At 44.9% G+C, this 27,667-nt stretch overlaps 1 protein-coding gene across 1 annotated transcript in view; it reads right to left on the bottom strand.

The window, feature by feature from the left end:
* The window catches only part of RERG (RAS like estrogen regulated growth inhibitor), a 137,692-nt gene that overhangs the window by 98,522 nt on the left and 11,503 nt on the right, over positions 1-27,667 (bottom strand). The window contains exon 2 of the mRNA XM_032220636.1: positions 20,031-20,210. Coding sequence (XP_032076527.1) covers positions 20,031-20,091 — 61 coding nt within the window. The 5' untranslated portion in view covers positions 20,092-20,210. The remainder of the gene's footprint in view (positions 1-20,030; positions 20,211-27,667) is intronic.

Here is a 27,667-nt window from a genome sequence, read left to right as displayed (position 1 = left end):
ACTGTCCAAAGACGTCTCCGGGGTCATGTGGCCGGCATGACTAAACGCTGAAGATGCACGGAAAGCTGTTACCTTCCCACCAAAGGTGGTCCCTATTTTTCTACTTGCATTTTTACATGCTTTCGAACTGCTAGGTTGGCAGAAGCTGGGACAAGTAAGGGGAGCTCACACCATTACATGGCATGGGATTCAAACCGCCAACCATTCTGATCCACAAACTTAGTGTCCCTGTCACATTTAAGCAGGGTTCCCACATTATTATATATATAATTCCCACATTAGCAAAAACCCTGGTTTACTTACCCACATGAAATGATTAAATCACAACCGGATGAGCTCACGGTTTTTTTACATCAAAAACTACACATTACATACCACAATGACAAGGTTCGTGACACACACATTATATGATTTTATGCAACGTAGGAACCAAGACTTAGCTTCAAGCTAATAATGTAGCATGCAAGCAAAAGGTAAAAAGTTGGCAATAAAGAATAAATTATTCTGTAATTACCAGTAACTTTTTTTTGGTGATGGGTGCTTTGGACACATAGGCAAATCTTTTTTTAAAAAAATCTAATGGTGGCAGATTAAAAAAACAAACTTGGGAATATGATTGACTTTATTATGCTCATAAACTTGTTTTGTGTTCAATTAATGTTCTCTGTTCTTCGCAGTCACATATACAAAAATCAGTTTTTATATTTCCTTGTTTCAACTCTGAGCATGGCCTGCACTAAGAGGCTGAAACCAAATCTCATTAAAATCAAGCAAAGCACCTTCTTGTATCTCTTCTAGCCTCTCACCTACTAGGCCAGGAGTGTCAAACTCAAGGCCCAGGGGCCAGATCCGGCCCATGGGGTACTTAGATCTGGCCCATGGGGCCACTCTGGAAACAGCAAAAGACCAGCCTGCGGTGCAGGAGAACGGGCTCTCGAGTTCCGTTTTTGGCTGCCACAGCCTCCTGCAACCCTCTGCCAGCCCTCCCAAGTTCCGTTTTCACTGGCAGAGGGTTGCAGGAGGCCGTGGCAGCCAAAAACAGAGCTCGGGATCCTGTTTTCGCTGGCAAAGTGCTCGGGCCACCACAGGCACCCCCAACAGGAGTGACTCAAGCTGGCCATGCCCCCCAGCCACATCTCCACTGAGGTCAAACACAACCCTGATGTGGCTCTCAATGAAATCAAGTTTGACACCCCTGCTCTAGGCAAACTTTATAACTGATGGCAGCCATGAACAACTTTATCAGTCTTTCCTAAAGTTTATTGGGGGGGGGGAGGCAAATCCAGATTGAAAGGCTTTCGCTAAAAGCCCGGAAATGTTGACTAAAGCTTTTATTTGACAAATGAAGGAAGGGAAAAAGAGAAAGACAAACAAGCTGGGTCATAGAGGCTGTCAGAAAACCAGCACCATCAAAGCACTCTTTGTTGAGCCTAAAAGTGCATAATCTACAGGGTCAAATGGACAAATCTGAAGCAATCGTGTCTTGCATGGATGGAGGCATTTTTCACACTGCAGGATGGTGGCACTGAACAAAAAGTGTTGAAAGACAAATAAAATTCCTGGAAGTGACTGGAACAAGCAATGTTAAAGATCTAAAAATCCTGGTTCCCATGGGTCATAATCAGTGGTGGGTTATGACCGGTGCGCACCAATACAGGTGTACCGGTGCCTGCCGGGGAACACCGGGTACCATTCCGGTACAGTGCTCTGGAGGGCCCACTCACCCATCCACTGTCCTTACATGTATTTGAGCTCTTCGGGGCTTCTGCACACGGGCATGGAGCATACAGCACCTGAGCGACACTCCGCCTAGCAGCTGGAGCATTGCGGAGGTGTCGCGGAACGTCTCTGATGGTAAGTATGCATGCACACACTGCATGCATTCATGTGGTAGATGCCGGGCGCCATTGCACTATACCGGTTGCACCAGGATTTGGAACCCACCATTGGTCACAATGTCTTATTTTGGAGCTGGAACACATACGTTCTCTGTATTTAAACCAGCTTTACAAAAATGGAGCAGCTCCCTTTTTCTAACAGAAGAAAACTACTCAAAGGCTTTCCAATTGTAGAACTTTTAAGCCAGAGTGGAAACTGGCATGACTCCTTGTCAAAACCCGTTGGAGTAAGGCATAGCTATTGGAAGGCCATTCACAAATATAGGCAGCGGTGGGATTGAAAAATGTTACCAACTGGTTCTCTGCCCAGGTGCTGGGTGGGCATGGCTATGGTGGGCATGGCCTACTCAGCCTCCTGTACCATGGCAGGGGGAGGGGTTCACCTTCCCAGGCTCCAGGAGCTTTCCTTGAGTCTTCAGGAGGGCAAAAACTGCCTCCCCTGGGCTCCGGAGACCAGAAACAGGCCCATTTCTGGACTTCTGGAACTTCCAGGTGGCCCATTTTTTGCCCACCCAGAGCCTCAACTGGGCATTGCACTTACCTGGCATGATGAACGGGCCACTTGCAGACTCCTGGGAGGGGAGGGAGGGGAGGGGCCAGTCAGTCCTTGCAACTATGGGTTCGGTGAACCAGATATAAAATTAACATCCTTTTCACCCAAACCACGCAACATTCCTGGTTCCTTCTAGTTGTGTTAAGAGGAACATCTCAAATTCCTTTTCCTGCTTTTTTTCTTCCACTCGTATTGCTCAAATTCTGTCCCACTTCCCATCTCCATTTTCAGAGATAATGTTAACCTTGGTTTAATGCCATCTCTTTCCACCCCTATGCAATAACTCCCATGAGAACAGAAAAATGATAATGGTTTCCAATGAAGTTACCTTCATCTCATCTCAACACCCATGATGTTAGCTAGAATACAAGGAGCATTTTCCCTCTCGTTCCAGCATTATACAAGAATAGTCCCGATGGGTGTAAAATCTGTTCGATTTTTATCACTCACTACCTCAGAGAAGCAGTGCCAATAAAGACAGGATAGAGATTGGCAAATGGCACAACAAATCTTATGCCAGGACTGTTTTTTGATGAGTCATGCTTGGACTAAGAGAACTAATTGTCTCCTGCAAACTCCACTCCCCTTTCGCTCCTCTTTTATTTCCTCTGGGAGGGGCCATTCATCATCCACCTTACTCCCAAATCAATTCCTGTTCTTTAGCTGTTCCTTTTGTCTGGCAACTCTGCACATGCGCATACTGCAGGGGTGGGTTTCTCGCCCTTTCCAACCGGTTCGGTTGGAACGGGGCCAGTGGCATCCTCGTGCACATGCGCGGCACACGCATGCGTACTAGCGTCTGTGCGATGCTCCAGCTGTTCTTGGAGGATCGCGCAGGTGCTGTATGCATCCTGCGCATGCGTGGAAGCGCAAAACTCATCAAAACCGGGTAAGGAGCGCGGGCGGGCGGGTCGGCCCTTCGCCGTTCCCGGAAGTTACTTACTTCCGGGTTCGCCGACCAACCGGTTCGCAGGGAGCGCTGCGAACCGGTTGAAACCCACCCCTGGCATACTGGGAACAGGCTTCAGCTGTTCGTCTGCCTCTCTGCTGTCTGACTCTGAAGGCGGCTGATAACTGGCATACGGCTCCAAATTTCAACTGAAGTTTCAGATTATTTGGGTGGGGGGAATTTTAGAGTAGGTCTTGCAGTGGTTTCGTTTCCAGTCTCCTCTTCCTTTCTAACTATAATGGGTTGGGGAGGGGGTTACTCTGTCCAGCCTATCCATCCTTCTCAAGTCCTAGGTTGCCTCAAGTCATTTGCTTGGCTAGACTAAATTAACTCTCAGTGTGATCCATCAATCTGCTTGACTAAGGCCTGGATGGGATCATATTAAACAACTGGAAGTGCCAGCAATGTTCTTCACCAGCTCTAGTATCATGTTGATGCTGGCCTCTTTGCTTATTTATGGTGCTAACACTTTGATTGCTGATCTCATTAATCTGTACACCTATCAAACTAATGGAAAAATGAAACAACGGGTCCTCCTAAACTCTGTTTGGTTGGAGAGCAAATCCATAAATTTCCAGCAACTGCTGCTGGGTTGCATTTTACAACAGTCAACTCATTCAAGGTTTATCCCATTAATTTCTCACCCTTCCAAACAGTGGCTCTCAAGCAGTGTAAACCAACATGCTGTTAGGATACATAGGCCTCAGATGGTTTGCATAGTGAAACAGGCCGTTTGTACAAATTAGACCCCAAAGCATTGTTAACCACGTTCTAGGATGAGGTGGGCAACTTTCTTTTAGGGGGATGATCTCGACGTCTTCAAGGGTTGCAAACATTTGAGCATGGCATCATGACATTAACAGACTGAAGGGTTCTCATAATTTCAAGCCATTTTCTTGAGGCAGTCTTAAAAGGCTTACATATTCTCTTAAATGAAAAGAAAAGCAATGGGACAAAACGGGGTTTAAGAGACAAAAGTAGTGTCTTGTATGTGCTTTTGTTCCAGAAAACCCTGCAAATCGCCAAAGAAAAAGGGGTTCCCTAGGGAATCTGGGTATCAGAGAATAGTTGCCCAGTTCTGCCAAGGATTTTATGAATGTAGACTACTGTGTAGACATATATTTCCAGCCAACAAGAATCAAATTGGAGGTTAAGAAAAGAAGGAAGGAAGGTAGGTAGGTAGGTAGGTAGATAGGTAGGAAGGTAGGTAGGTAGGTAGGTAGGAAGGAATAGCAATAGCACTTAGACTTATATAGTGCTTCACAGTGCTTTACAGCCCTCCCTAAGCGGTTTACAGAGTCAGCACATTGCCCCCAACAATCTGGGGCCTCATTTTACCCTCCTCGGAAGGATGGAAGGCTGAGCTTGATAGGATTTGAACTGCCAAATTGCAGGCAGCCAGCAGCCAGCAGAAGTAGCCTGAAGTACTACACTCTAACCATTGCACCATCTACACCATGAAGGGAGGGAGGGAGGGAGGAAGTGATGGATTCTCTCCTTGCTCCCTGCAGCCCTATCCAGAGATCAAACCAAATGAATACCAAATACTCCCATAAGATTACATAAGGAAACGGGAAAATGAAAAACTATCAAAAAGTTTGGGAAGTTATTTTCAGCAGTCATTCCCTAAACAGGAGCATGGTGAACAGATGCTACTTCAAGAGCTATTTGTTCTATAGTGAAATGTTCTGCTATGAGGAAGTTGTCTGGACTTCCCGGAGCTTATTTTTACAAATTAATTGGAAACAGACAACGGTATTTAAAGTAATAATTGAAATGTTCTTGCTCGTTTTCCTATTTATGATAACATGCTTTTTCTGTAGTCTTCATCTGTATTTCTGCATCTCATTCAATTTGTTAAAATCAGATTGTATCTCAGGAGTGTCAAACTCAATTTCATTGAGGGACGCATCAGGGTTGTGCTTGACCTTGGGGAGCCGGGGTGGGCATGGCCAGGCAGCGTGCAGCCCTCCCGAGCTCCGTTTTAGGCGGCAACAGCCTTCTGCAACCTGAGCTCCGTTTTCAGCTGCAACGGGCTCCTGCATCCCTCTGCCAACAAAAATGGACCTCTGTTTTCGCTGGCAGAGGCACCGTAGGCTGGTCCTTTGCTATTTCCAAGGCTGCCCCTCATGAGCCAGATGCAGCCCGCAGGCCTTGAGTTGGACACCTCTCTTGTACCTACATTACATTATAATGTCCAGTGCCCTGAGTTTGCTCTCTCGTGTCTTCATCACTGTGTAGTTGGACTACTGCAACATACTCTACATGGGACTCTCTTTGGAGATCAGCCCGAAGTTACAGCTAGTACAAAATGCAGCAACTATAATCTTGGTCCGACAATCCCACCACCCTACAATAGAAGCAATTTTATAGATGCTGCACTAATTGCCAGTAAGTGGATTCTTACCTTTAAAACCTTCTTTGATGTAGCACCTGGATACAACCGGTGACTCCTTGCCGAAATTGAATCTGCCTGTCTCTCACAATTAAGACCTCTACCCATAAGGAGAAATCGGTGGGGGTGGACCAGGCAGCAGGCATTCTCTGTGGTAGGCTCCCACTCTTTCAAACACCCTGGGAATATCTATGTGAATCGACCAGGTTTGGGCCCAGTTAATCTTACTGAGGGCATATATCAGAAATACTTAAATCAATGAATTTAATTGTTATGTTACTCGCATATATTGTTTTTGTAACTGTTGCTGAATCCTTAACGATTGTAAGTGATTAGGCAAGAAAAGCAAAGAAATAAAGTGGTGTATTATGACTAAATAGATGATATCGAAAATACGACTTCAGCAACAGAGTGCCAATGCGTTACCTGTCTCTGTTTTTTCCCCAAACCCCCAAAACTTTAACCTTAGACTGTCTACTGTCTACCCCATTCCTAAGAGGTCTGTAAGGGGCATGCATAAGTGCACCAATGTGCTTACCATCCCTGTCCTAATGTTCCTTTTTATTTGTATCCATTTCATGTATTCAAAAGCATGTTTATACTTATATATGTTATCTAATACATGCTTGACTAAACAAACAAACATAAAATAAAGTAAAATAAAATGGACATTGGATGACCTGGTCAGATCATGGGGCTGTGGGTCACTACCGGGCTGTGGCCTGTTTGGAACTGGGCGGGATAGGTGGTGGGCTTTCAGTTATCAGCTATCCACTGTGCAAGTGGTGGGCGAAGCACCATTTGCACAAGCAGCAGGTGCTCACAGAAATGGAGTTGAATGTGCAGTCACTCACATGGAACCATTCCCTCCTCCCCACTGATCCACCAAGCTGGAAAGCTTGGGGACCATTGACCTAGACAACCTGAAAATATGGTAACTCAAACGCAGTGTTGTGGCCCACCAGCGGATCTGGCAGCAGATTTGGACAGTGAGAAGGTTGGGGAGGAACATGGGTCAGTCCTGGAGTCTGGGGAAGGCTCTGATGAGGGCTCTGCATCAGAGGCAGAGATGGGGCCAGCGCCATTCAACAGTTATCAGCTGCCTTTGGAGTTGGATATCAGTGGGGCAGAAGAACAGCTGGAGCCTGTTCCCAGTGTGCACATGCACAGAGCTGCCAGGAGAGGGGAGCAGCTAAGAAACAAGGGTCGACTCGAGAGTAAAGGTGGATGGTGAATGCCCCCTCCCAGAGGAAATAAAGAGGAGAGAAAGGGAGATGAGTTTGCAGGAGACAATTGTTGAGGACTTGGAAAGTCCTTGACTTACGACCTGGCGGCTAGCAACAAGCCATGCGGCGCCCTGATTGGCTAGGGCGCGGCTTTGCCTGTTGCTAGCCGCTAGGGGCGCTCTCATTGGCTATCCCTGCTTGACAGCTCCGTTTAAATAGCTGTCAAGCAGGGAAAGTGCTGAATCGCCTGTAAATAGTTACCTTTAATAAACCGCTTGTTCTGACAGTCCTGGCTCCCATCTCGTCCTTCCGTCGATCCTCAAAAACAATTAGTTCAATTCATAGGGTGAAGATCTGTTCCTGACTTCTTGCCAAGTATTGTCTGCTACAGAGTGGAAATTTGGAAGATATCGGCCTGGCAGCTCTCCAAGCTGATCAAGGTCTGTGGTTGTGAAATCTCATGAAACACTGTTGGCCGGGACTTTGCTGGAGAGGAATTCACTTTAAACTAAATAAAAGGGTTTTTAGGAATTGGCTTTGTGCTTTTGGGAAGCCTGGGTTAGAACACCCAGAAACAAAAACCTTTTTACTCTTTATGGAAGTAGGATGACTTGTAGATTTAATCCTCCATCAAGCATAATATGTATTGATTTAAATTGATTAATTTAATTGCATGCCATCCTAATCATAAAATAACTATTAGCTTCCTGTAGAGTGAGGTCCCATTGGAATGAACCTATCACCAGAGTCTTTCTATGCAAGAGGAGAACTAGGCCAACTATATTTCAAAGGTAGTAGTTCCAGTGCAGGGAATATATTACTAAGAAGACCTGAAGTCTCATTAAACCTGATTGTACCTCAAATGATGTACAGTTATGGTTTGACTTCCTTGCCTTTTTCAATCACAATCTATTCTTTATTGATCCCTTGGTGGTACTTTGATAGAATCATAGGCTGAACATCTGCTGTCCTACTGGTCTATTCTCTAAAACATCCATTGCCCAATTGAATCACTGATATCAGGGCTTGAGATCTGTGTCTAAACCACTTCTCTGCCTTAATCTTAGACCCATCTGTGTATCATTCTTTCTCCTATCCTATTTCATACATGCCTATTTCTGGCCCTTGTATTATTGATGGCACCATTTTGAATTCTCCATTATTGCATTTGATCTGTAACTTGATCTCAAGTTTGCAGACAACTGGCTTGATCTCATGCAATAGTTATCCAATTATCCTGACACATGTTTTTTTTTTATAGCTGGTTTCCTGACATCTGCTGTTTTAAGATGCCCCCAGTTATGGGGTAGAGGATGATGTCATTATATAATTTAAGAAAGCATAAAACTCATATTTAGAACTTTTGTAGATTTGTTTTTTTCTTTCAGGTATTGTGAGAACAGTCGAATGTTAGGAACGCCAATAATCAAGAATCAGGAGACATTTATGAATCTCTCTCTCTCTCTTTCTCTTTCTCTCTCTCTCTTTTTCCCTCCCTCCCTCCCTCCCTCCCTCCCTCCCTCTCTCTCTGTATGAAAAGGGGAAGTATGGGAAGACTAGAAAAGAAATTGAGGACTGAAAATTACTCTGAGAAAAGCAGAGCCAATGACTGCAGTGGAATGAAGAGCTAGCAAGGAGACCTTCTCTTTGATAATTCCTCTCTGGACAAGGGAAAGGACTTGAAATCACCCATAAGTACATCAAGGAGTTGTTTCCCACAAAATAGTGTCTGGTTGGTTTAGCACTCTGGAAGAAAGACATGACTTTTTCTGGCCAGCATCTATGAAAGATTGTAATCACTTTTGGAAATGGTTTGTTAACTGCTTTCCAACAATTAGAAACTTTTGCATCAACAGGTTTTATGGCATCAAGTTTTTTAAAATCGTTTTTAAAGTTTAAGTACAAGTTTAAGGACTTTATTGGTTTTTTTCCAAATAATCAGAAAAGGGTAATTAAAACTTTGAATTTTAGAAAATTACAAAGGGACTAAGGGCCCAGATAAATTTGAAATAGTGCTTTGGAATTAATTATAAAAGAAACTTTCCTGTGAGAAAATTTTTTGTTTTCAATTCTTGAAAAAAAAAAGGACAGGACTTTAAAAATTGGATACTAGAGAAAACTAGAAGAACTAAAAATTATAATTAAAAAAATGACTTACAAATATAAAGTGAAGCAAAATATTTTAACATTGCACATATTAAAGAATATTTTGACACAATGGACCCAAAAGATAATTTTAACCCTCTGAACAGAAATAACTTTGTTTAAAAGATGTTAGCAAAGAGGAACAAGTTCTACCTGGTAAGATTGAGACTGATTTGAAAGTAACAAACCAAGAGAGTGGCTTGAATAATTTTCCTATATTGCATTTACAAAACAGTTTTCTTAAAGCTTTGAAGAATTTTGTGAGGAGGGATAAAGGAAAAAAATAAAAAGAAACCAATTTCTAGGACATTATTTGAACGGACTAAAGATCAAGATTGTTAGAAAAAAGCTGGGGGAATATAAAGTTGGTTTATTTCACCAAGGTTAAAATAGATATGTTGTTATCTCTGGTAGCCCTTAATGGACTTTTGTTAACATCAGAACTGAATTGAAAAGGCTTTAATGATTTGTTTATAGATAGGAGGTGGGATATAGAAGAAGAGATCATTTGTTGTCTTTTAAGATAAGGTGATAACTTACTAAAATTATTTTTGCTAGCTGTGATGGAGGAAGTAATTTCTTTATATATTTCTTTTCTTTTTCTTTATTATATTTTTATTTCATTTTCATTTCTTTATGTTATTTTATTTTATGTTTTCTTTCTTTTCTATTTTTCTATTTCCATTTTTTCTTTTTTACATTTTTAATATATATTTTTAAATTTGTACTAGTTTTTATTGTTATAATTGTAATTTTTAAAGAAATTACCGGTACCACTGAAAAAAATGAAAAGGAGAAATATGTTCAGCTATGGAATTCACTTACCTCCCCTACTGGTTCACAAATGTGAGCCACGCCTGCGCATGCGCACCGCCTTCTGTGCATGCACAGTTCTCACGCATTATATCGGGGTGGGTGGGCGGAGCCTCCCACAGCCGCCACTACCTGTTCGCCTGAACCAGAGAGAACCAGCTGAATACCACTTCTGAATATGTTCATTCTTAACCCATTAAAATATATTCTAAATTTTAACTACTAAGTGAATAACTATAATAACAATGAACCGTATTGCATACATTTCTATCTATCTGCCTTACTAGGAACACTTGGAATCAAATGAATATGAATAGTGCTGAGTTCTATATTTTGGAAGTGGGCTCTCTGGCCAAAAACCATAGTAAAAAGGCAGCCAGCAGCAGTGGTTGCATAATTCCATGTTTCCAGTTTAATCCCAAGTGCTCCCTAAAATTAGCTCTCCACAATCTTCTTCCAAGCAAAAGACCATTTAAAAAGTAAAATATTAACAATGATTTCACTTTTTTTTAACCAAAAGAATTGCTCCAGTGCAAAAATCCAAGCTCTTCATTGTGTTACAGTACAGTACACTATCTCATGCAAAGTTTTGCCAAGGAATGGATTAGTCTACTAAGGTTGAATTTACTAAAAAAATTCAAGAGGGCCAAAATGATGAAAGATGCAAGTGTCATTTAGGGGGCAAGAGAAACTACATTTCCTTCAGCACAAAAGCTCTTATTGGTCATATTAGAGTACTGATGTAGGATAAGGACAGGCAGAGACTAGGGGCAGAGTCTGGAAATCAGCCTGGAATCATTATGTTCCCACAAGCGGTCTAAATTCAACCCAGTGGTGGGATTCAGCCAGTTCGCACCTATTCGGGAGAACCGGTTGTTAACTTTCTAAGCAGTTCGGAGAACTGGTTGAAATATCCTTTTGTTTTTCCCCACTTTACAGGGCTAATTCCTGTAAGGAAGGCAGGAAGGAAACATTCTGGTGTTGTTTCTAGCCTAATCTTTATTGCCCTGCTTACGGAAAATGCCTCTCTGGTTAACCCTTATTACATTGTAACAGCTACGGTGAAGCACCCATCGACCTGAGTGACGTTGAGTTGGCCATGCCCGCCCAGTCATATGACCACCAAGCCACACCTACCCAGCTGGTCATTAGGGCAGAGAACTGGTTGTTAAATTATTTGAATCCCACCACTGGTTCAACCCCTCTTGAATACCCTTAATTCTTATCTAGCACCAATCTGGTGCTGACATAAATTGAGTAGATTCTTGTGTTTAGGCATGAGTAATACATCAGTTTAACTAGACCAGGGGTGTCAAACTCCAGGCCCGGGGGGCCAGATCTGGCCCATAGGGTGCTTAGATCTGGCCCATGGGCCTGCCCTGGCAACAGCGAAGGACCAGCCCATGGTGCTTCTGTCAGCAAAAATGGAGTTCCTTCTGAGCTCCATTTTCACTGGCAGAGGATTGCAAGAGGCCATCGCAGCCGAAAATGCAGCATGTGAGGTTGCAGGCAGCCATCCTGAGCTCTGTTTCTGCTGGCAGAGGGTTGCAGGAGACCATCGCAGCCAAAAACGGAGATTGGGAGCCCGTTTTTGCTGGCAGAGCACTCGGGCCACCACAGGTGTCCCCAATACGAGTGATGTCGAATTGGCCACCCTGGCCCTGAGGTCAAACGCAGCCCTCAATGAAATTGAGTTTGACAACCCTGAACTAGACTGAATGTATGGTCTTGATTCTTTGCCCCTGACACTAATGGAAAAAGCCCTTCGATTAATACATGGATTGTATTTACTTCCCAATGATAGAACCACTAGCAATAGTATAATTATTGGCTAACACAAGATGTAAGTGTCTGAATCAATTCTGAAATAATGGTGAAATAATAATAACAAATATTATTTCAGGACACAACTTTCATTCCACATTCTGGTGAACAGAAATCACCATCTTCATTGTTTTCAGCTTCTAGAAGGCAAGTTACTGGAAATCCTATTCATTCAAAGACTCTCTTCAGGTAATTTTACAGTTTACTGGTAGTTCTAGCTTAGTGACCACAATTGGAACTGGTAACTTTGTCAGTAAGCATTGTGGTTACTAAGTAGAAAGCCACATGACTGCCACAGAGTTGCAACCACACTTCTGCTTTTGTCATTAAGTGAATAACTGTGGTCATTAAAGCCAAACAGCACATAGCTGTGATTTATTATTTTATTTCCATGTTCATCATTAACTCTGCTTATCGCGGGCCAATTGCAAAGCACACAAATGGCAATTATGTGATTGTGGGATCCTGTAATGTTATAAATGTGCGTTAGTTGTGAAGGGCATGGATATTTTGGGGGTTTCTTCCCCAAACCCCCAAAACTTTAATCTTAGACTGTCTGCTGTCGACCTCACCCCATTCCTTTTTTTAAAAAAAAATATGTATTTATTACATTTTCCAACATTTAAAAGACAAAAGACAAATTTACACTTGTAACAGCTTTTCTATATCAGTATCCATATTTTCTGTAACAATCCTATTTACAAAAAATTCTATCTCGATATCCCTATCCTAAGTTATATCCTACAAAAAGTTATACTTTTACGCTTTATACTTTAAGTTTTACATTTACTCTCAAGCCAGCAATACCATCTATTCCAAATTTGATAATACTCGGTTTCTTCCCTCTCCTTCATTTCCATAGGCAATCTGTCCATTTCTGCACATTCACAGATTTCCCTTCTTATAATCGGGTCGGGGGGGGGGATATCTGTTTGTTTTCAGTTCTGTGCTAGTACAATTCTACTTGCAGTTAATATGTGTAATATTATGTATTGTAATTTTTTCTCCATTTTCCCATCAAAGATTCCCAGGAGAAACAATTCCCCCATTCCTAAGAGGTATTTAAGGGGGTTGCATAAGCGCATCAGTGTGCCCACCATCCCTTTCCTAATATTCCCTTGTATTCGCATTCATTTCATGTTTACATAATTGTTATGGCCCAGCAGGAGCCGTTGGAGCTTCCACCAGACTCCGACAGCGAGGGGCCCTATGAGTCGGCTCTGGAGGATGTGGAGGATCCTGGACAGGGTTCCGACTCCGAGCAGGGCGCAGAGAGGCTGGTTGGCCACCAGGAGGTGCCTGAGTCTTGGACCAGTGGGGAGGAGACAAGGGAGAGTGATCTGGACGCCAGTAGTGAGTTGTTCCTGGATGCCCAGCATCGAAGAGCTAATAGGCGTCAGGAACAGTTGCACAAGTACAGGAGGTAATTGCACTCAGCTGGTGGTCATTAGGCTCCTCTCCAGACTATAAAAAGACTGCTTGTGCACACGCCCCTCTTGCAGAAGTCAACGCATTGACTAAAAGTTGGAGAACTTTGGTAACTAGCTTGGCAGGCTGGATTGCTGCCAAGGTTTGTATGAGTTGCTGCCAAGGTCCTTATCTGTTTGTTATGCTTTCAGCCACCGAGGTTTTGGTTTCTTGCTATTAAAGTACATTCCAATTAAGCTTGTTTCAGCATTCGTTACTGGATGGAGGAGGGGGTCAGAACACATAATCATGTCTATACTTACAGTAAATCTGTTATCTAATTTATGCTTGATTAAATAAATAAATAAATAAATAAATATACCATTTCAGATACTTGATTGTCCAATCTCTTTTTAAAAACCTCCAGTGATGGAGCACCCACAACTTCTGCTGGCAAGCTGTTCCACTGATCCACTGTCCTGAAATTTCTCCTTAATTTTAGATTGGAGCTCTCTTGCATAGGTTTCTATCTTTTGCTTCTTATTCTGCCTTCGGGTGCTTTGGAGAATAGCTTGACCCCCTCTTCTTTGTGATGGCCCCTCAAATATTGGAAGACTGCTATCATGTCACCTCTTGTCCTTCTCTTTGTTAAGACTAGCCAATTCCTGCAACCATTTATTGTATGTTTTAGCTTCCAGCCCCCTAATAATCAAAGCCAGGAAAGGCAAACTGAAAAAAAAAGTAGCACTTATGGAAATTGGACTATGTTATAGGCATTATACGCTAATGGGTCCTGATGCATGCAGTATGTACCTTTTCAAGTCAATTGTTGATTTAAATGTTCCCTTCCTTTTGTTTTACAAAATGCCTTCTGGGAAAGCAATCCAGATTGCATTCATTTTCTTATATTTGTGACCTCTCCCCACCCAAATCCTACAACCCTAAAACCACAACCCGCCTTCAAATGTATTATGAGCAGCCTTAAGGCAAAGGGAGGCGAAGCAGTATTGAAGAGAACAGTACTTAAGAAAAATCCTGACTTTGTGCACACCATAAATTCGGTGTATAGTGGATTGAGTTTGCTTGAATTTTCAAAAGAAAGTAGAGAATAAAATATGTTCAACATAACACAGAGAAACTTTTTCATCCCAAGAATTGCATTCATGTGGACTTTGGGATTCGTTGATTAGATACATTTGTTGTTATGGAAAGAGCTAGTATATATCAGAGGTGGTATTCAGCAGATTCGGACCAGTTCTGGAGAACTGGTAGTGAAAATTTTGAGTAGTTCGGAGAACCGGTAAATACCATCTCTGGCTGGCCCTGCCCCCATCTGTTCTCTGCTTCCTGAGTCCCAGCTGATTGGGAAGAAATGGGGATTTTGCAGTAACCTTCCCCTGCCAAGCCACACCCACCAAGCCACAGAACCTGTAGTAAAAAAAATTGAATCCCACTACTGGTATATACTAAATATGCAAAGTAAAATGCTGATGCCTTTATTCTAGTGCACTGAAAATTATTGGGAGTAATATTTTTTTCTCTTTACCCCACACTTCTCTCTTCCTTTCCCCCCATTTCTTAATATCTCACTACCTTTGTTTTCATTTTGTTTTGTTTTATATATGACAGAAGACAGTAGCAATAAATGCAGCTGTGCCAAGTGACAGCAACTGGAGAATTGCAGGGCCTGAATGAAGAACTAGAGAGGATGCGGAAAGCAAAGACCAAAAAGTGATCTCAGGGATGGAACACCTGGGGTTATGACACCCAAGTGAGGAAAGCATATACTACCCATAAGCCGTGGTGGGATCCTCCCGGTTTAACAACCGGTTCGGTGATCACAAGATTTGTGAGTAAGTGCACAGTTTGAAGAAATCTTCAGTTCCGGGTTTCTTTGGAGGAGTAACATAGTTGATTCATCCGGCAATGTGCTCTGCCACGTGAATCAGCTGAGAAGATAGAGGTAGGAAAATAGCGCAGGCAGGCGGGTGGGCGCATTTGATCATCGGGGTGAACCAGTTCGCTCCCAGCTGATCGTAGGAGCTACCAATAGCAATAGCAATAGCAGTAGACTTATATACCGCTTCATAGGCCTTTCAGGCCTCTCTAAGCGGTTTACAGAGAGTCAGCATATTGCCCCCAACAATCTGGGTCCTCATTTTACCCACCTCGGAAGGATGGAAGGCTGAGTCAACCCTGAGCCGGTGAGATTTGAACCGCTGACCTGCTGATCTAGCAGTAGCCTGCAGTGCTGCATTTAACCACTGCGCCACCTTGGCTCAATACCAGTTCACTCAAGCCAGTCCAAACCGATAGAATTCCACCCCTGCCCATAATGGTCTCATTTCTTTGATTGTAGTATTTAATGGGGCTATAAGATTAAAAAAAGATGAATATAGTTGGACTGAAAGTTGAATTTTATTTCATGTTTTCCCCTTCTCATCCCATTTTGATCTCCCTCTCCACCAATTCTCCAAACAACGTGTTTTCTAGAGCCTTTGAGGAAGACAAAAATTCTTCCTCCCTCCCGCCATTTTCAAGGAGGCAGAATTAATTTCCTCCTTTTGTGTTCATGGAGGTGACTTCCTTCCAAATTGATTTGCAGAGAGGAACAAAAAGGTCGAGATCTCCAAAGCGACTCGCAAGCAGAGCCCATCTCCTGCCAAATGTAACTCCTGCCAGTACCTCACTCTCAACCTTGTCAGCTTTAAGATACCTAGACTTCAACTCCCAGAATTCCCCTGCCAGCATTTGAGGAGTTTAGGTCCTCAAATCTTAAAGATGGTGAGGCTGAGAACCCCCACTGTACTTATTCCCCATCAATGGTGCAGGTTTTCTTTTCCTATACTTTCAACACCGTATGGCCCATGGCTGGGGAATTCTGGGAGTTGATGTCTTCCAGGCTTAAAGTTCTAGTAGTCTGGATACTCTACAGAGCTCCAAAGTAATTCTGGGGCTTTGGAACCAGCTGTTTCACTTTAGGAAAAACTCATTTTCAAGAACACCCAGCCTTGCTTTTGATATATCCCAACTTGGCTCAGTATCTGGATATTATCCAAAATGGATGCACACCCACAGTTTAATCCACACATTTACCTGCTGGGTGGAAAAAAAGACGAAGGCAAAGAAGAGCAAATCTCATAACTTCTGGTAATCATGTATTGCCGCCTTTGTTATGTGTTTGATCACAGACTCCTTCAGGTCTTGGCAAACTTTTCAGTGAATATTACTTGGCATGGACTTTCAACTGTCTGGCCAGCATGGCAGCATAATATGTTCAGCACGAACCACAATTCCAGAAGTAACTGTGAGGGATATGCTTTCTTTCCGGCAGTTTTACAGATGGTATAGTCTTCCCGACTCTATAGATCAGTGAAAGAGCAGATCAATCCATGATCAATCTCCTTGGAACCAGGCTACTTCAGGGAGATACCTGTTGGCCTTGTGAGGTAGTCCAGACAAGAAGAACACCCAGGAGTACTAACCATTCTATCTTATATTAAAGTTACACTAACAAAATCTTGCAAGTCTAAAAATACCACTCCCCACCCCAGGGGTAGGATTCAACCGGTTCTGACCGCTTTGGGTGAAGTAGCTCTGACGATCAGCCGGGAGTGAACTGGTTTGTGCCGACTCAGGTTATAGGTAAGTAAAGCACCTGCTCTGTGCTTTACTTACCTATAACCTGTCAGCTGATTCACGTGGCAGAACGGATTGCCACGCCCCAGCTGTGTTACTCCCCAGAAGTAACCTGGAAGGTAAGTTTTGTTAAAACTGGTGACACATGTGGAACGCATGCACGGAACCCACACAATCACCGAACTAGTTGTTAAAACGGCAGGATCCCAGCACTTCACACACACACACACCTTTACAAGTCCAAGAAGCCACGGAGGGTTCCATCTTGAGACATTTCCCATATCCCCATTCCTAGTCTGTGGCTCTTCCTCCTGTCTCCCAAGGCCATTTCCACATACCATTACATCACCGAGTGCTGACTGAGTAATTTAAATATATCTGCCCTCAGAGCGAGCATCTGGCCTCTTTAGGAAAAATAAACTCTACTGGGAGAGTCAGTAGAAAAACCTAACAGAAGATGAAGAATAGCTCTGTGAAGCACAAGAACTGGCAAATTGCTTTAGCCCCAGGATGGCGAATGTATGGCGCGTAAACCGTCACCCCCCAGCTCAGCTCCACCACGTATGCGTGCACGCCTCCCGCCAGCCAGCTGACTTTCAGGTCTTTGCCGCACATGCAGGAGACGCATACGCATGCATAGGGGAATGGTCACATGTTGCATGCGCGGGAGGGCAGTGGGCGCCCCACCTCGCGCCCCGTTTTTGGTCCCGGAAGGCTACAGGGGTATGTGGAGGGGGAGTGTGTGCACGTGCAGTGGGGGGGCATGTGCACGCACACGCTTTCAGCATGTGAGGACAAAAAGGTTAGCCATTCCTGCTTTAGCCAATATGGCCGAATACTTACAATGAGATATTAAGACCCAGGTTAAAATCCAGGTTCATCCAAATAAGCTCATCAGGTAGCTTTGCCCATACGCTCTGTGGTTCTTAAACTTGGGGTAATGGGGCATGTTCTGGGGGTAACACAGAAATGTATTTTTCAGAGGCAGCTCTTGCTGCTGAATGATGTCTCTGTTTTCTTTTCTTTTTTTCAGCTACTCTTTTGCCTTTTAAGAACTCCCTCAATATTCTTTGGCTTGAACAATTTCTACTACCGCAAGGCCTAAATTAGCAAAATTATATGTGATTTTACACGGAAGCAAGCCACAAGAGAGATGAATGCCTTTTTCTGCACACCAGATTCTCCCCCAAAGTGACAATGCTCACAGTACAGTAAATTGCTACAAAATCAGGCCTTTTCAGAAATTCACAGGGACATCATCAAGGGAAGCATTTTAGTTCTCCATGGTGCTACTAACAGGCTACAGTAAAACAGAAGTACTTAGCAGATCAAACAATTCATGCACTTTTCAGGAGAGAGTGGGTGGGTTGATGCTGGAAGCGGTCTGGATAATTATTTTACCAAAGGAGTGCCTCAGGATGAGGATACACCACCTTTGCTGTAATCTAGGCATTGAAACAAATTCCACCCAGAACATTTATTTTTATGCATGGTTCAGGAGGTACATATGATCGTCCACTGATTACTTGAATAACCTTGTTCTGCTAATCTACACCATATTTTTCAGACTGTAAGACACACCGGACTATAAGATGCAACCAAGATTTCTAAGAGAAAAAAAAGAAAAAAATAGTTTTTGCTTTCCCCGGCCACGAGCACTCTGCAGACCTCCCAAACCCTCTGTGTATCCCATTTTTGCAAAAAATGGGCCCGTTTTTTGCATCCCAAACCCCCCCACCCCAGGGATGGTTTTCTGCCGGCATTACTGCTGGTTCAGTGTGCGTGCGATTTTGCACACATGCACTTGCTTCGCTTGTCCACACAGCTGTTGCCTATAAACAGGTTTGCGCATGCCCAGAACAGTTAAAAAGGTCAAAAAAAAATTGCGATGACCAGGGAATGGTTTGGGGGTGTGGCGAGCATGCTGTCCCTACCAGTACAGAGACCCAGTCACCATTTCCATTACTGGTTCCTGCGAACCAGTAGGAATCCATCTCTGCCCCACACATCCCATTTTTGCCCTCCCTAGCCCCCAGGAGCACTTTTTTTTTAATAGATTTTTTTTAAAATTTTTGTTACATAGACAACATAATCACACAACAATAGAAAAAGAAAGGCAGAAAAGAAAAAACAAAAACAAGAAAGAAAAAAAAAGAAAAAAAACTCATCATCACATGCAGTATGTCATTTAATTACAGGTGTTTTAACCTTTATCATTCTTATACATTCATTGTTTCATTTAATAGATTATAATTAATATCGTTTCTTATTCCCCTGCCTGTGGCAATCCATCTCTACTACGTTTCCCCCCACACACACACCCCGTATCTCTCTGTTATATATTTAATAGACACAACAATAAAATAGAATTTTTTTAAAAAAAGGAAAAAGCACAAGAAGAAAATAAAAAAAACCATCATCACATGCAGCATGTCGTTTGGTTACAAGTGTTTTAACATCTACATCTTCAAATAATATTTACCGTCTCAAATGTTTCATCTAGTATAACTAAAAGCCTCATTTTCATTCTACAATATATATTCAGTTAACATTAGCATTATTTTTCCCCAGAAAGTATACTTATATTCATTATTGTCCTTGCATTTCATACCTTCAAACAGAGATCTTATTCCTTCATTTTTCAACAAGACGTCGCTGCATATATATACCAGTTTTTCATTTGTTCCCTTATTCATTTGTTCCCAAACCCTACGTGTGCCATGTTTTTGTGAAAAATGGACCTGTCTTTGATGAAAATGGGATGCGTGGGATGGGGTTTCAGGAGGCCAAAAATGGCCGTATTCAGTGTATAAAACGCACCAACATTTCCACTCTCTTTTAAGGGGGGAGTGCGTCTTATACTCCAAAAGTACGGTACCTTGATTTGCAACAGCCTCTATAGCAGGGCTGTCAAACTCATGGCCCACGGACCAGATGCGTCACACACTGGCCACGCCCATGCCGTTTAGTAAAGGGGGAGGAGTTCCAATACGTGATGTGACGACGCCATGACGCCATGAGTTTGACACCTGTGTTCTATAGGAAGAAAGTAATATAGTACAATTATGTTTTTCTACCATCTTTACTAGAATGTAGGAATTTTAAAAAGAAACTGACTCAATAAGCTCCAGTGGTTTGCAGGCCACAAATCAAGGAGAGAGAGAGAGAAAAAGAAACTTACCTGACTTTCCTACTCCAGCTCGGCCAAAGATGGCCAGTTTTACCTCTGCGCTCTTAGCCATGGCAAGGGGACACACCACAGGCTGGTGGCTTCGTCACTGCTGTGTCCGAACTGATGCAAAGGATGACTTTCCCAGCCCAGCCTTCCACCTCATCGTATCATTGTGTTTTCCAAGGAGAGCTGTGAGAAAAGACCCACAAAAGAGAATTAAAGAGCTGATAAGGGGAAGGAAGCAGATACTCTCAACTATAGGCTATTTTTGAATGCGACTTTCATAGCCCATCAGAAAATCCTTTAAATCAGTTACTGTACTGCCATCTGCATTGAGCACACAGTGGCTGAGTTTCCAAAATACCTAAAGATCCGGACAGAATGGGGTGTGTAATCTGTCATTCTGCATATTGCCAAGATGTGATATTCTACCAGTTCGGACCAGAATTGATAGTGGAAATTGTATCAAATTTAGGCCTTTTCTCACCTAAAAGCACATGCGCAGAAGGCTGCGTGCTCCCATTTGCAAACCAGTAGGGAAGGTAAGTCAATACCAGCAATTTGCACTGGAAAGGTGTGAGTTGAAATCCTGGAAGTGTGGTGGCACAGTAGTTAGAATGCAGTAATTGCAGACACACTCTGCCCACAGTGAATAGTTCGATCCTGACCGGCCTCAAGATTGACTCAGCCTTCCATCCTTTCAAGGTCAGTTAAGTGAGGACCCAGATTGTTAGGGGCAATATGCTGTCTCTGTAAACTTCTCAGAGAATGCTGGAAAGTACTACAGAACGGTATATAAGTCAAATGTTATCGCTATTGTTCTGCTCACACAACATTTATGCAGAGATTTAGGAAAATCCACTTATTTTTAATGGACAAACTAGGTTTAGCTTGTTTCTGAGGAGAAAAGTCGAAAGGGCTTTTCTACTTTCAAAGGACTTTTTTTTTAACCTTTCAACAGCAAGGAAAGACTGGCCTAATGGTTTTATTTGCTCCCTATGAAATATTCGTTTTCTACATTTGGAGAGATTTGCTCTTAGTGTATACCTACGTAACTGAATAAAGTATCCAGATGCATCAAGGTTCAACTTATAGTACTGCTTTTTTTTTAAACTCCACTTTTCTGTTCCATTGTTCAGCAGGCCAAGAGAGCTTCAATTATTGTTCCCAGCATCTGGCCTTGAACAGTAACGTTTGAAGCATTATCTGAAGTTGCTTAATGTATGAAAGATACATGAAACCTTTGGCAAAGCACTGAAAAAAACAACCCCCTTTTTATTAGTCAGCAGGAATTACTTTAAAAGCTCGACGAGTAGGGGAAATGAAGCTATCTTGACATTTCTCCTAAACAAAGTTTTGTGCTAAAGGTATTCAGAAGCTTTTTGGATAATCAGCATCAGATGCAGAAGGCAGGACTGGAGAAATCTGGAAATGTTTGGTTGAAAATGTGTTTCTTTGAAGGAGCACAAAGGTTACCCCCGCTCCCCATCTAATTCTTCCCCATCTGTTGGATGGAGATATTTTGATCCAGAAATGTACAAGGCTGGGGGCAGAGAGAAATGATTCACTGTGCATCAATGCTGAATCTGAGATCATTATGCCTCTTAAGCAAGGGGGAAAATATGACATATTGATCTATTTATTCTTGTTGCATTCTTTTGCCATTGTTTACTTTATTGTTCTACTGTTTTACTTCTGTCCTGTTTACATGCGTTTCATGTTTCTGTTGTGGCACTGGCAGAAGAATTGGACAGTGAGGAGGTTGGGGAGGAGCATGGGCCAGTCCTGGAGGCTGGGGAAGGCTCTGACAAGGGCTCTGCTTCGGAAGCAGAGATGGGGCCAGGGCCGTCTGACAGTTATCACACCATCTTCAAAGCTAGACAGCAGTGAGGCAGAGGAACAGCTGGAGCCTGTTCCCTGTGTGCACATGCACGGAGCTGCCAGAAGAAAACCAACAACTCAGAAATCAGGGTAGACTTGGGAGTAAAGTCACAGGTGGAAGGTGATTGGCCCCTCCCATAGGAAATAAAAGAGCAAAAGGAGAGTGGGCTTTTGCAGGAAACAATTTGTTCGTTCGTTAGATTTGTTTCAGGAGTGTGAAGATCTGTCTGTGAATCTCAGAGACTCTGTGCCCAGTCTTTCCTTGCATAGCACCTCATTTGGAAAATATTTACATGGCAGCTTTCCAAGATAGATAAGGTCTGTAGTCATAAATATTCCTTTGAAATACTGCTTATTGTATTGTATTGTATTGTATTGGAAATTTATATGCCGCCCTTTTCCCTGAGGGGACTCAGGGCGGCTTACAACAGTGAAGGGAAGGGAGTGCAAGACAAGACTTAAAAAGAAAGGAATCGTGATTAAAAGAAAATTGATCATAAAAACACAACATTCACTCAACATTCGGGTGGGGTGAGAGTAATCCTATCCCCAGGCCTGACGGGATAGCCAGTTCTTAAGGGCTGTGCGGAAGGCCTGGACTGTGGTGAGGGTACGGATCTCCACGGGGAGGTTGTTCCATAATGTCGGAGCAGCAACCGAGAAGGCTCTCCTCCGCGTAGTCGCCAGTCGGCACTGACTGGCGGATGGAATTCGGAGGAGGCCTACTCTGTGCGATCTGATGGGACGCAGGGAGGTGATTGGCAGGAGGCGGTCTCTCAAATAGTCAGATCCACTACCATGGAGCGCTTTATAGGTGGTAAGTAAGACCTTGAAGTGCACCCGACGATCAACAGGTAGCCAGCGCAGCTCACGGAGGATTGGTGTTATATGGGCGAACCGTGGTGCGCCCATGATCACTCGCGCGGCCGCGTTCTGGACTAGCTGAAGTCGCCGGATGCTCTTCAAGGGCAGCCCCATGTAGAGCACATTGCAGTATTCCAGCCTAGAGATCACAAGGGCTCGAGTGACTGTTGTGAGAGCCTCCCGGTTCAGGTAGGGCCGCAACTGGCGCACCAGGCGAACCTGGGCAAATGCCCCCCTGGTCACAGCCGACAAGTGGTGGTCAAAACTCAGCTGTGGATCCAGGAGGACTCCCAAGTTGCGGACCCTATCTGAGGGGGATAAGTTTTGCCCCCCCAGCCTGATTGGTGGAACGTTAGCCAAATTTTTGGGAGGAAAGCACAACAGCCACTCGGTCTTTTCCGGGTTGAGTACCAGTTTGTTAGCTCTCATCCAGTCTTTAACAGCCTCAAGGCCCCGGTTCATCACGTCCACCGCTTCATTGAGTTGGCACGGGGCGGACAGATACAACTGAGTATCGTCCGCATACTGGTGGTATTTTATCCCGTGCCTTCGAATGATCTCGCCCAGCGGTTTCATGTATATGTTAAATAGCAGGGGGGACAGAACCGAACCCTGCGGCACCCCATAGGTTAGGGGCCTCGGGGACGATCTCTCCCTCCCCACCAACACCGACTGCGACCTGTCCGAGAGGTAGGAGGAGAACCACTGTAAAACAGTGCCGCCCACCCCCACCTCCCGCAGTCGTCGCAGAAGGATACCATGGTCGATGGTATCGAAAGCCGCTGAGAGGTCGAGGAGAACCAGGATGGACGCATAGCCTCCATCTCTGGCTCTCCAGAGATCATCGATCAATGCGACCAAAGCGGTTTCAGTGCTGTAACCGGGCCTGAAGCCAGACTGGAAGGGGTCAAGGTAGTTAGCTTCCTCCAAGGTACGCTGAAGCTGTAAGGCCACCACCTTCTCAACAACCTTCCCCAGAAAGGGGAGGTTGGAGACTGGACGATAGTTGTTAAGAACTGCTGGATCCAAGGACGGTTTCTTCAGGAGGGGCCTCACCACCGCCGCCTTAAGCGCGGTGGGGAGGTATCCCTCCCGAAGAGAGGCGGTAACAACCGCCTGGATCCAGCCTCGTGTCACCTCTCTGCTGTTGGCAGTCAGCCAAGAGGGACACGGGTCCAGTATGCAGGTGGAGGAACTCACAGCTCGCATAGCCTTGTCCACATCCCCGGAGGCAACATCCTGAAACTCAACCCAGAGATGGTCTACCAAGTTATTCCCCTGTGTCCCGGCTGGATCTGCAGGGGTGGAGTCCAGTTCCGATCGAAACCGAGCAATTTTGTCCGCCAAGAACTGACTATATTCCTCAGCCTTACCCTGCAGGGGGTTCCCCGTCTCCCTCCTATTTAGGAGGGAGCGGGTTATCCTGAACAGGGCGGCTGGGCGAGACTCGGCGGACGCTACCAAGGAGGCAATGTGTGATCTTTTGGCGGTTCTCAATGCCCAAATATACTCCTTGGTGCAAGTTGTCAACAGTGCTCGGTTCGATACGGACCTGTCGGATCTCCACCGGTGCTCTAGGCGTCTCCTCCGGCGCTTTATCTCGCGGAGCTCCTCGGTGAACCAAGGGGGTCTCCGCGAGCCGCTGACCCGGAGGGGCCGTAGTGGCGCAATTCGGTCTAGAGACTCTGATGCCGCCGAGTGCCAGGCCGCAGCAATAGTCTCCGCCGAACTGTGGGCGAGAGCATCTGGAATGACCCCAAGCTCCGTCTGGAACCTAACAGGGTCCATCAGTCGCCTGGGGCGGAACCACCTGGTCGGTTCCTCCTCCCTACGGTGGGGGTTTGGCCTCCGGAAGTCTAGCCTCAGTAGGTAGTGGTCTGACCACGACAGGGGAATGATCTCATTTCCCCTCAGACCAAGATCATAACTCCACTGCTCCGAGAGGAATACGAGGTCGAGTGTATGTCCTGCCAAGTGGGTAGGGCCTCGAATTACCTGGGTCAGGCCCATGGCTGTCATGGAAGCCATGAACTCCTGCGCTCCATCAGAGCGTTCACCGAGCGAAGGCAGATTGAAGTCCCCCAGAACCATCAGTCTAGGGAACTCAACTGCCAGCTCGGCTATTGACTCGAGGAGCGCAGGGAGGGCCGCTGCAACGCAGTTGGGAGGCAGGTACGTTAGCAGCAAACCCGCTTGACCCTTGAGGTCCAACTTCACTAGCAGGGACTCACACCCGACAAGCTCCGGAGCAGGGATCCTACGAGGAGCTAAAGACTCCCGGACTACAATAGCCACACCGCCACCCCTTCCCTGGGCTCTCGGCTGATGAAGCACCTGAAACCCGTCTGGGCACAGCTCTACGAGGGGGACTCCTCCCTCCGTGCCCAGCCATGTTTCAGTAATACATGCCAGGTCTGCCCCCTCGTCTACAATCAAGTCCCGGACGAGGGGAGCCTTATGGATAACAGACCTGGCATTTAGCGACAGCAGCCTGAGACCAGGGTCCTGATTGCTCACGCCATCTGACCTTGGAGTGGGACTCATAGGGCCGGAAGGAGGGATCTCTGCAATATAGCGAACCCTCCTTCCCCTATAATGGCCAGCCCTAAAGTCCCCGCCATATCTGCCTCTCCCTGTTATGACCGCAATGCTCCGACTCTCTCCCGTGGGCATAATTCCCCCAACCACCCCCATGGCCCCCGCTTGTCCCGCCAGGTCCTCCGAATCATTCATACTCAAACTCTCACACAAGCAGTCCTCACTGATAGAATTAAAACACAAATACAGCTAAATAAAAATAAAAGTGAGATCATTCATACAACCAGACAATCCCATGCACTCAACATACCAGTTAAAATTAGAAAATGATAGGGTTGCGCAGGTTCAAGATAGTATTAAGTTCGTAATAGTCCAACGTAATAATCCACCCTCTCCTGAGGGGGGGGGGGGTCACACCCTAATGGGGGGCTCCACTCTTCTCCTTCTGCTATGCCCCAAAGAAAAGTCCACAGCCGGAAGGTCAAAGTTCGATAATATACAAGGCAGTCGTGTGTAATAAAGGGGAGGCAGAAATGCCTGATGTTTATAAGCAAGAATTGTTCAGTCTTATTTCCCTTAAAGTCCCAGAGAGAATCAGCGGACCACATAGGAGAAAGTCTCTTTCCTAGGGTTATATAATGTCCATAATCTGGTGGGCCAAGATCTAGGGCTGGCCCCAGCTGCTCAAGGCAAAGGCAAAGGGGGGGAAAGCGATGGTTTTCTTGATACCCAAACCTTGTCCCTACTGCTGCCATTATCTGTTGTTCCCAATATTCCTAATAACAAGGAATGATGATTCAGGCAGCTGCGATGGTAAATGGGACAAGGCTGGGGGGGGGGAGGGGCGTCCGGACCTTCTTCCTCCTCCTCAGATCGAAACGTCCTACTCAAAGCTCCATCTTCTGTCCTCCGTTCAGTCCCCTAGCCAAGCAGACAACGGCCCAGGGACCCTAGGAGTAGACAGGCAGCTGGCAGCAGAGTCAGCAAGATAGCGGGAGGAGGATGTCCGGGGGGGGGGGCTACGAGCTGGTAAACGCAGCCAATCACCCCAACCACCCCAACCACAACTCCCAATAGTCCTTAACTGGTTAGTCTTCGCCTTCAAGATGGTTAGATGGTAAAATAATTAATTAAACCCCCCAAGCTCTCCGTACGAATCCAAGTCTGTCCCGACCAGCAGGGGGGGGGGGAGCGCCGAGAAGCCGCAAAACGCTGAGCCAAAAAGACGGCAAAAAGATGGCAAAAATCAGTCAATTGAGCCCCCTCAAGCTCTCCGCACCACTCCAAGCCCGTCACGACCAGCAGGAAGGGGGGGAGAGCCGAGAAGCTGCAAACGCCGAGATCATCAGCGCGGCGTCGCCATCTTCTCTCCCGCGCCGCAGCCGCCGAACCAAGCCGCCGCAGTTCGTCGCTCAGGGAGGCAGCCACAAGCAGTCACCGGTAAAATGCTGAGCCTTGTAAAAATCCTGGGACTAAATCCTTCCAGGGGGCTCCGTTGGTAATACGAATGGGCTCCGGAGGCTCTAGATATTCTTAGTCTTTAGCACTGGCTTCTGAGGAACAAGAAGCCAGGCAGCCATCCGAGTCCCGCACATGCGCACAATGCTTGCCAGGCCTTGCTGAATATGAATGAGAGGAAATCACATTTGTTTAATAAAAGGGGTTTTGTGTGGAGACTCTGCCTCGTGCTTTTTCGGGAAGCCTAGGTCAGAATGGTTTCTTCCTTTTTATTATTGTAAGATGCCTAGATTAGCCTCATAGCGAGCTAGGTGGCAAATCAATTTAACAAATAAATAAAAAGTAGTTTGATATACATCCTTTTTTTAAAAAAAATGATATGAAACTGCTCCCTCTGCAAGCTTTTTGGTTTCCTCCATCAATGGTGTCAAGTTTTTGGAGACTGTCCAAGCAAAGCATGCCCATCTCTGCTCATGCCACCACATTCTGGGCTAGTTGAAGCTTTCAGGTGGTCTTCAAGAGCAGTCCCAGGGAGAGCACATTACAGTAGTCAATAGTCCAAGACAGGAATGTCTGTGGAAGTATCTTTGTCAAAAAAAAAAAAGTCAAGATGACAGCCACAACTAGGCAACCAAAGCATTCAACATGGGTAAAAAGTGGACAGGACTTTGATCTTATGATTATGGCTACCCTGATTCCCTGAAAATAAGACCTCCCTGGATAATAAGCCCAATTGGGCTTTTGAGTGCACATGCTAAAATAAGCCCTCCCCCAAAAATAAGCCCTCCCCCAAAATATTGCAACACGGCAGCCATGAGGTGACCACACCCGTCACCTCCTGCACCTCAAAAATAATAAGACCTCCCCAAAAACAAGGTCAAGTGCTTATTTCGGGGGTCAAAAGA

Source organism: Thamnophis elegans, chromosome 7, assembly GCF_009769535.1.
Source record: "Thamnophis elegans isolate rThaEle1 chromosome 7, rThaEle1.pri, whole genome shotgun sequence".
NCBI classification, from domain to species: Eukaryota; Metazoa; Chordata; class Lepidosauria; order Squamata; family Colubridae; genus Thamnophis; species Thamnophis elegans.
This window is presented reverse-complemented; position numbering and strand designations above follow the sequence as displayed.